The sequence below is a fragment of the Pundamilia nyererei genome, unplaced genomic scaffold (assembly GCF_000239375.1).
Source record: "Pundamilia nyererei isolate P.nyererei 1_Seehausen unplaced genomic scaffold, PunNye1.0 scaffold00276, whole genome shotgun sequence".
Classification (NCBI taxonomy): domain Eukaryota; kingdom Metazoa; phylum Chordata; class Actinopteri; order Cichliformes; family Cichlidae; genus Pundamilia; species Pundamilia nyererei.
The window spans coordinates 388962-399312 of NW_005187677.1; the positions used below are offsets into that span (position 1 = coordinate 388962).

At 40.0% G+C, this 10351-nt stretch overlaps 1 protein-coding gene across 2 annotated transcripts; it reads right to left on the reverse strand.

The window, feature by feature from the left end:
- Positions 1-6788: 6788 nt before the first annotated feature.
- Positions 6789-10061, reverse strand: LOC102209896 (inosine-uridine preferring nucleoside hydrolase-like). Of its 2 annotated transcripts, none has more exons than XM_005750515.1 (8): positions 10001-10061; positions 9155-9332; positions 8887-9066; positions 7999-8110; positions 7746-7882; positions 7518-7595; positions 7215-7307; positions 6789-7123 (listed from the first exon to the last, which is right to left on the reverse strand). In XM_005750515.1, exons 2-8 carry the CDS (start codon positions 9329-9331, stop codon positions 6968-6970), a joined length of 933 nt encoding a protein of 310 aa, XP_005750572.1. In that variant the 5' UTR covers position 9332; positions 10001-10061; the 3' UTR covers positions 6789-6967. The 2 variants fall into 2 exon arrangements, with proteins under 2 accessions (XP_005750572.1, XP_013770700.1); XM_013915246.1 differs by having other exon boundaries at positions 9155-9357; positions 10001-10055.
- Between the last annotated feature and the right edge of the window lie 290 nt (positions 10062-10351).

Genomic DNA, 10351 nt, shown 5'->3' on the forward strand with positions numbered 1-10351 from the left:
AATATCTTTGACACCGTAGCAAACAAACGGAGCACTAACCACCCAGTATACTTGATTTTATATTTGGGGGCAAGTGGGGGTCACCTTCAGAGGCCTCTTTGAGACTTGATGCGCGAAGATATGCAAACTACGCAGCTAGCGGTTCTCTTCAGTGAAACAGACGAGTATGGACTCCTCAACAATCACTGCACATGTATTCCAATTCTTGTTCGGCTAACGTTCTCCTAACTTGATAGTGCAATAAAACAAATAAAATAAGTGTGCTATTCGGAGTTCGAATGAAATTTTAAACGCAGATGGGACAATATTCAGATGTGCAGTAACGTCGAATATGCAAATGAATGTTTCCAATGCTAGCAAAATGCTACAACCTACAGAACACATACTGCCCACATATTTACCGGAAAAATATACGCCATATATTATCACAAAGTACATTAGTGATTAATCCCTCTTTCCAGACACGTGGCCAAAGCACACTGGTAGATGAAGAAGGTCAATGGTATGCGCGAAGATTTTTTTTCATTCTCTGCGCATGCTCAGAAAGGATGTGGAAAGGGCTCTTTGGATTTAATTAAATGTGTTCAATAAATTGGAAATATCAATATTATTTAACATTAAAACGGTATAGAATTAATTAAATCAAATTTAAAAATATTAATTACACCCATAAGATTAACAATTTTAAGTATATTGAACATAAAACTAAGAATTAATTTTTAAAAAGCCCATGTTTCATTTCTTAGAGTGTGCTAAAACAGGTGCACGTGTCTTAATGAAAGAGGCTCACCCCGACATAAAGTCAGACTTTATGTTCATTTGATCACCACAGAACTTGTGTGGTTACATCATTAGCAAAAACCTCGATTTAGCTCTTTCACCTCTGCAGTGGAGTTTAGTCTGCGGACACTCAACAAAAAGGTGCTATTGTAATAGGGGGCCATTTCCTACTCCTATGAGAAGCAAGAGTTAACTTGAGGATCAGGTTGGACGTGTCTGTTGGTGGTTGGCATCCCAAAGACACTTCTTCCAGGGCTGAAGTGGGACTGTTAAAAAGTGTGTTAACGCATTAGTATTACAGGCTGTGCCAAACTGCATTCTTGACACTTGATTCGGGAAGGTGTGAAAGGTAATCCTGCAGCATATTTGGCCACTCACACTTGACAATACACCTGTGTTTGCTAACATCTTGCTGCCACGGTACAGTGTAAATATAAGCAAATGAATGAATGAATTAAAAAAGGAAAATACATTGATAATTTTCTGCTAGGACATTATGTGTTTTTTAAGAAGTCAGCTAATTGGATTATATTTAAGAAAAGCTTTTTAAGTATTTTTTTATTTTATTTTTAAATTTAATGTTATTTTTTTGCCATTATAAAGCAAGCGACTGCTCCACCAGAACCTGAGTTTTTACATGTTTGCATGAGGAGATTTTGGCTGGACATAAAAAAACAGTTTTGAGGAACACTTTCCCTTTTTATTGTTTGCTTACACATATATGATTTATTTAAAGATGAAATAACTTGGTGTCATTGTAAAGTGTGGGATCAGATTTATTAATTTAAAAGATGGCTGAGTGCTGTTTAAGTGAACAGTCTGCTCACTGGAGTTCAATCATTAAACCTTCTAATAACTAAAAACAGAAAGATTTATGTAGCTTTAATTTACACATTTCATGCCACAGAGTAAAATCCATGCATAAAAATGAACTTCTCACATAATTTGAGCTTTAAGAAAGTGACATCTGGTTCTTTGACAGTCACTCAGTCAAACAGATACGAAGATTATTTGATAAGACATCCCGAGAAACTGAAACTTCAACACAGATATACCAACAGATGAACTGTTGATGTAAAAGTTTGTACTTGTTTGTAAAGTGACATTACCATTTTGCTTTTAGTTTAATTATTTTATCTGCAGGTTTTTTCTTGTTAATTGACAGAAATCCAGTCTGCTGTCCACTTATATTTCTGTCAGAGGAGGACAGCTGTCCTTTTCAGATCCCTCAGTCAGATGTGTGTAAATACTTTAAAAAGGTAAACACACGGAAAGCTCCCCGACCAGATAACATCCCAGGTCGTGCTCTCAAAGCATGTACACATGAAGTGGTAGCTGTCTTCACAGACATCTTCAGCCTCTCCCTGTTTTTGTCTGTAGTCTTCTCATACTTTAAGAGGACGGCCATCATCCCTGTCCCAAAGAAACCTAATGTGAGCTAACTGAATGACTGTCACCCAGTAGCACTCATCTCTATCGTTATTCACATCTTCACTGCCTGCTACACTTGATCCTTTTCAGTTTTCATACAGGCAAAATAGATTCACAATGAACTTTTTAACTATCAAATAAGGGACACTCTGGCATGCCAGAAGCACAATGCGCAACCAGCTGGGTACAATGTAAATATACAGTGTAAATATACAGAGATTTAAGGTTGACTAAGGGAACCAATTTTTGCTCATCATACAAGACCTCCAGGCTAAAATGGGATAGTTGGCAACCCTAGCTCTCCCACCGGGACCATAACAACACATGTGTGGATGCTGTTTATTGACTACAGCTCAACTTTCAACATTATAATTCCATCCAGACTCATCACGAAGTTTGGGAATCTGCACATCAGCATCTCCTTATGCAGCTGAATTTTGACTTGTTCCTGAGCCACAGCAGTTACATTTTTTTCTTCTTATCTTGGTAAAACGTGCGCTTTGAGCGTCTGAGGTCTCGGTTCTTGGCAGTCACTCGCTTACACAGATAAAAAGATCATCTGATTAGAGATCCAGAGAAACCCAAACTTCAACATACCGACTAACAAGTTGTTGTTGCCAATGTTTATCCATGGCCACTATCCTCAAAGCTTTGGTACATTCTTCTTTGTTTACAGTGATCTTATGCAGGAGCAGCAATATTCAAACTTCCTGCTGTCAGATTTTCCCCAGGTGCATTTAACAATAACTGAGTTTAAAAACAGAAAGGACGAAGATGTTGATGGTTTTAAGAGGACTGTGGCACTTTGGTACTTGAAAAACAACTACACTTCATTTAGATAGAAAAAAAACTTGGTTATATTATAAAGATAAGAACACAAAACATGGGGTGCAGACTGCATTACATATATCATTGTTTCATTCAACTTTTAAGTTCATTGTTGAAGAGCGTATATAAATATATTAGGGCATCTTTCATTAGCATGATACGCCACTCTATCGAGAGTATTCTGTCTGCCTGTCTGGTAACCCTGTATGGCAATTGTAATGCTCTGGTCTGCAAAGCTTTAAGGAGGGGGGTCAGAGAAGCACAACAATCACCAGGTCTGAACTGCCAGCAATCCAAGACGTCTACAGACAGCGCTTTAGAAGGAAGGCCCAGAGGATCCTCTCTGATCCTGGCCAGACATCCTTCACGCTCCAGCTGTCACACAGAAGGTACAAGAGCATCTGGACCTGCACCGGCAGATTCTGGGAAAGTTTCACAAGCCATCAGGCTGCTGAACTGCTGAAATATTGGACACTGAACTCATTCCTACGTAAAGACAGACTTCATTTGATCACCACAGAATTTGTTTGTGTTCACCTCATTTGCCAAAACCCTAATGTAACTTTTTCACCTCTGCAGTGGAGTTTAGTCTGAGGAAACTCAACAAAAAGCTACTGCTATTGCTACAATATGCTATTGTAATAGGGTTCTATTTCTTACTCTTATGAGAAGCAAGAGTGAACTTGAGGATCAGGTTGTACGTGTCTGTCAATGGTAGGCATCTCAACGACAGTTCCTACAAACTGTTGTTCAACACAAACCGCTGCAGGGCTGAAGCATGTTTGTGAAAATGTTAACTCATTATTATTACAGGCTGTTCCAAACTGCATTCTTGACACTTGATTCAGCAGGTGTGAAAGGTAATCCTGCAGTATATTTTGCCACTCACAGTTGACAATACACCTGTGTTTGCTAACATCTTGCTTGACATGTTTGCATGAGGATATTTTGGTGGAAAGTAACCAAACATAAAGACCGGTTCATACGATTTTGAGGAAGACTTAAGAAAAGCTTTATTTTTGCTTACACATATATGATTTAATTCAAAAATGAAATAACTCTGTGTTATTGTAAAGTGTGGGACCACATTTAGTAATTTAAAAGGTGGCTGAGTGCTGTTTAAGTGAACTGTCTGATCACTGGAGTTCAATCATTAAACCTTTTAATAACTAAAAACAGAAAGATTTATGTAGCTTTAACTCACACATTTCATGCCACAGAGTAAAATCCATGCATAAAAATGAACTATTCTTTTTTTTTTTTTTGCCTGTCCCATTTGGTTCTTTAGCCGTCAGAATTGTTGCCTGAAGACCAACAAGGATACCAATGGATTTACTTTGCCAAATGGATCATCATGGCCTTGCTGTATTGGTCCCTTTGATCGACTTTGTTGTTATTATTTATTTTATTTTATTTTCGGTTGTTACAGACGGGACAGACATGACTAAGGGATAAAAAAGGGAGAAATAAAGATGAAGGAAAAGAAAAACAGAAGGGAAGAGGGGCAGTGAGAATGGGCACTTAAAAAGAGAAAGAAGAGGAAAAAAAATCTCCTGGATCACCTGTTGAGAGAGAAAGAAGAGAAAACAAGCAAAAAAAACAGAGCAACATACTAAACACAACACCATCACGTTAATCTAGCTAAGTGTAAACAGCAGTAAATACTAAATATTGAATGTTGTTGTGTAGCAAGCAGGACCGACAGCGCACAATGTGCTTGGAAGTAGCAGCCAATAAAGGTGTAGTTTATGTCTATGAACAGTGAACACCCGTGTGCACACCTGTGTGGATCAGCCTTTTGTATTCAAAAGGTTTCCCCATGTAATGGTCTGCAAGCGGATGTAGAGAGCCATAGCCCCGTCCCCCAGGGCATGAAGCAGGCATGGAGGAGATCCAGGCTCCAGACATCCAGAGGCCCCAGAGTGCGAGAGCCCAAGGAGGACCACCGGAGGGGCATCCGTGCCACCCTCCTGGGAAGAGCTGAGGAGAGCCCCAGATGAGGGCTCACCCAGTAGCCACGGAGCAGAAGCCAGAGGGGGCTGCACTGGCGTGCCCGCCAGCTCTGCCGGCAGCCAGCTGTGCCAGAGTGAACTGAGCTGCAGGCCCAGAGGCCGGAGGCCCGAGGGCCCCCTTTGTCCCGGAAGAGGCCTGACCGTGCAACAGGGGCCAGGCCCCGCCAAGTAGTTACCGGGAGTGAGCTGGTACATACCTGAGCGCCCAGCCCCGGACACCAAGAACCACCAACGCACCGACCCCTGAGGGCATCAGTCACCGGCAGGGAGTGTGGTGAGGGGAGATAGGCCTCCACACTTTGGAGGGCCTGGGAGTTCCAAGAGAGGTGGAGTGTAAGACCCGACCTGACATATAGACACAGACAAACAGGCACACAGACACAAACATGCATTCCCACTCTCATGCACACATATACAAATACTCAGCACTCACCCAACGTAGGGATAGACATACATGGACACTGTACACACAATCACACTCCCCAAACAAACTCTATACCCCGGGTCTAGGTACCCTCGCCCCTAGAGGGGGAAATGGTACCTAGGCCCAGGAGATGTTACCCTTTCCCCCGGGGTGGAGGCAAGCAGACCTCCACAGGTTCCGCAGCAGCAGAGAGGCCCCGCATCCCAGATCCCAATCGAATGGCCAACACCTCCTCCAAGTCCCCCCGCCCCGATGGCCAGCAGAGAACAGGGGTGTGTGAATGAACTTCTCAAATAATTATAGCTTTGAGCAAGTGAGATCTGGTTCCTTGATAGTCGCTCACTCAAATAGATAAGAAGATCATCTGATAAGAAAATAAGTGACAGAAATCCAGTCCGTTGTGTACTTATATGAGTGCTTCAAAGTTAGGTTCAGGGTCTGAAGTGGAAATGTGGAGGCCAGCAGACAGGTGATCATCATATCAAGAGTCGATCTGTGTCTGGATTTGTTAAACTTCAACAATTACAATGTTTGTTCCAATTCTGTGATTGAATTCTGTACATGGAGTTGGCTCTGATTCTGCAGTCATACTCCGATGATGTTAACTATTTTAGTTACAACATCAAAAACACGGGTCATTTTTAACGCTGACTCACATAGTACCTCTTGATGTATAAGACAATGCAAAAGTACCAATTTCATTTCCTGGTTCATTTCAGTCACTTTATCTTGCATTTGCTTCAAAAGTCTGACATTTTGTCCTGTCAGATTTGCACAGACATCAAGCTGATAGCCTGTGGCCTGTTAACGTGTTAAGTTTAATGGGCTAGGGGTTAGGGTTCATTGATGAGGAGTTAAGGTTGGTGGGTTATGATCTTGGGCAATTTGGCCTTGCAAAACCCCTTACGTCACATGAGCTCCTAGTCCTTTTTTCATTTACTGTAAATTTATTTTGCTGTGTTTATTTGTATGTATGCAGACAAATAAAATCTGTACTTATTGCAGTTTTGTCTCTTATTATATTTTGTGTTTACATTGTAAATGTACATAAAGATATAAGTAATGTGGTGGTAGTACCATCTCATATGGAGAGCAATATGTCTCAAAAACGTGACAAATGTGTACAATATAATCCACAAGTATAAACTAAGGTTTACAAATGTGTGTGCAGTCATTTGTGTGTAACTTTTGAGGACTCACTAGCATGCGCTTCAGTCCACACACAAATACAAAGTAATTCGACCACACATAAAACTATTTTGCAAATGCATATACCTAAACCTGAATAAATACTGATCATTTATGCAGATACATTTGGGTCACAGCATTAACTTTATTTACTACTACACAGTTGAGAACTGGTCAACTTCTTCAACACCAATCTGGACAAACTGGTTCTTAATGAATGTTGTACATGGTTTGTGAGACTGCAACACAAAAGTTTTTATTTGTTGTTATGAATCATAACACTCAGGTCTCAGAGTGTACAGCATCACTCTCTGACTGCATTAATCAACATTTCCTTGAACTTCTCCAAGTCGACGTTCTTCATGATGAAGACTTTGTGTTCTTTTTTCAGCTTCTCGTCGCGGTCCAGCACCATCATGCCTCGAGTGTAGATCCCCTGCAACTCCACCGTCACTGCAACCTGAATGAGTAACAAAAGAATTCATTAAACAATGATTTCAGCGAAGATGTTTTACATTGTAACCTGACAAAAGAAAGTTGCAGTCACTTGCCTCTTCACTCTTAGGTATGACTGCATCATTGATGGCTGCAGCCATGGCGTAGGCGTCACAGGGATTAAATTCTTGATGTTTCTGTTCACACTTCTGTTCACACAGTATGTCAGAGGTAATTAGACATCTTATAATATTCTGTAAGTTGTCACCAGTGGGGCACCCAGCAAAAGGGCTGCGAGCATATTTACACAATACTGAAGATGGATTAAATTCATTGCTAACTGGAGCTTATTTTCTTGTACAAAGTGAGGACTTAAGACTTAAATGCTTGATGCTTTGTGTCAATTAATACACTCTTACCTGTCTTGAGATGCGTAAAATCTTTTCCACAAAGTCAGATTTTTCAGTATGTACATTTAACCAGGTGTCACAGAAAGACTAAGGGGAAAAAAGACTGTAAGATATTTTCAAATACCACTTTATACACAAACTCAGTGTTAGCAGAGATCCTTTCAAACGTTAAAACTGTTCAGACATTATTCATTGAAATAGAACTGAAGCCCTCGTTCAGCTTGTTTCCCTCCTCACCCATGGCAGGCAGTTCCAGCAGGTGAACTCCCAGGTAGCGATGTAGGTTGGGCATGTGTAGCGGTCCAACACGATGTAAGCAGCCTCTGGGTCACACACAAAGTTAAACTCTCCACATATTGTGATGTTACCCCTGGCTGCACACAGAAACAAGCACAGTCACACACTCATTCTCATATATATCAGATATTTATAAGACTAAAATCACGAATGGATAATGAGAGACAGAGGAAATACTCTGTGAGGAGACCACCTTCAATGGTTCCCCCCATGATGTAGAGCGCCTTAAGCTTTTTAGGCAAGGAAGGGTCCAACTGCACTGCTGCAGCCAGGTTCATGAGGGGGGCAGTGGATATGAGGATCACCTGAAGGCAGGAGACAGAGTTGAATTGATGATTTTATTGCCCCCTAACCAACCTTTGAGCTGAAAACAAACCCTCAGATGTAAAATAATAATTTTCCTTGAAAAGTTTTTTAAAGAATTATCATTTATAAATGTGTTTAGAATGAATTGAGAATTAAACTGGTTTGGGTGGCCCAGTGGTGCAGTTTGTCTATTAACCACTTGAAACTTCATGACAACTGACAGATAATTTTTACGACTTCCCAATTTAAACTGCATTGAAGCTTCAAGTTATGCTTTTTTATGTGTGTTTGGCAACTTTGTGATACTTCGCAACGAGTTGGCTTCTTTCACATCAAGTGCATTGTACCCTTTGCAATCCATAACCAACAGATGATATCATTGTGTCTACATCCATTCTTACTGGTCACCATGAAAAAGCAATTAAATCATTAGCTCTGGGTAAAACAAGTTTTTATTAGTCAAGTGATGCAATTTCATCTGTGGGAGTTCAACAATTTTCAGCTAAATGTCAACATATTTTTTAGGAAGACTTCAAGGCATGTCTGCTGAAATAATCGGTGACTGGGCCTTTAAATAAAACATTTGATCAGAACCACAAACCATTTATAAAAAGTGGGTAAATGTATTCATGTATTTTGAGATCACCTACTTCTCCACACAGCATTTTTACCCAACCCCTGTGTAAGCTACAACGTTCTTAGTGTACACATATCACAGGAAAATGAGGCTCTCAATTTTCATTCATGTAAGAAGCTTAATGGTGCAGACACTCACCTCTTTATCATTTGCGTTCACAAGGTCAACAATGGCCTGTTTGGCTTTTTTCTGCTGCACCAGATCCAGGCTTGGTGCGTGTGGATCTGGAACGTCCCCAAAACCGTCTGATCCAAAGAAATTATCTGCATGGTTTTCATGGTCCACCAAAGGCTTTGAGCAGCCACGGTACACTGGAATCTGTATGAGTATTATACGCTGGATGTAAGAACATATCTACGAACATATTCGTGTAGAAGGGCTCTCTTACAGCGTGACACAAACTTACGTCCAGCCTGTCGCAGACTTTCAGGACACGAAGGACATTTCTGAGGACATTCTCCACAGACGTGTTGCCATAGCAGCAGGTGATCCCCAAAACTTCCACATCAGGTGTGGAGAGGGCCATCATGATGGCAATAGCATCATCCACCCCAGCATCCACATCAATGATGAGCTTCTTCATCCTGTGTTTAACCACAGGATTCAAACCTGAAGAGTGATTATTTCTAATAATAATCCATTTTTGACCACATGTCTAACTGTAGCCTATCTCAGCTGTCAGATGGAGGGAAAGAGGCAAAAACACAGATAACTACAAATATTTTAAATAAACACAATACAGTGTTTTTCTCTTCACACTCTCAAAACCTTTCTCTCATAGCATAACTACATGTTTTGTAGCTTTCCTAAATATGAAGGTTAGATTGAAAGACTGCTTCAACTGTTTTATGGTAGAGGCAGGAGAATGTTTTAGATACAGCATTAAAATGTGTAGTGTTCAGTACAAATATCATAATTAGATCAGCTTTTAAAATATCTGGGATCTACATTTTACAATATATATGAAAATAGTCGCTTGCACAAAGATTTAGAAAAATGTTCATGAACAGGTAATTGACCTGCATCTGATTGTGGCAAGGTTAAAGAATTTTAAACAACAGTTTCCATTGTCAAAAAACAAAAAAGAAATCAAAACACCACAAAATTATGCTTTTAGGTGCAATAAAAAGAAAGAAAGAAAAAAATAAGTGATTTCTGGGGGTTTTAAGAATTACATTTTAAAGATATGTTAACCTTCACAAATACTGTGAGATTCTGAAATTATTACTGAAATAAAATGTAAAATACTCACCTGGTAAATGGATTCTGGCAGATGTTTAGAGCTTAGTGATTGGAGCTGTGATAGCTGAATGCTATCAACTGAAGAGCAGCCAGCTTTATATAAGGAAGTGTTACATAAGTACATGGCTAACTCCACCTTCAGATATGCTGTAGGTGTTACAAATTTAGCTTGAGATTTAGATTGTCCAAATTTCCGCTTGCTTGAATAAAGTGAAAAAATATTTTTGTCATGTAAATGAACAGCATTTAAAAAAAATCACGCACAGAGAGGTGGGTTTGGTGAGTAGATTCTTAAGGTGTAACACTTGTATCCTTTGGTATCGACTAATGGGTGTTATCTTTGTATTAATGTTTAAGAAGA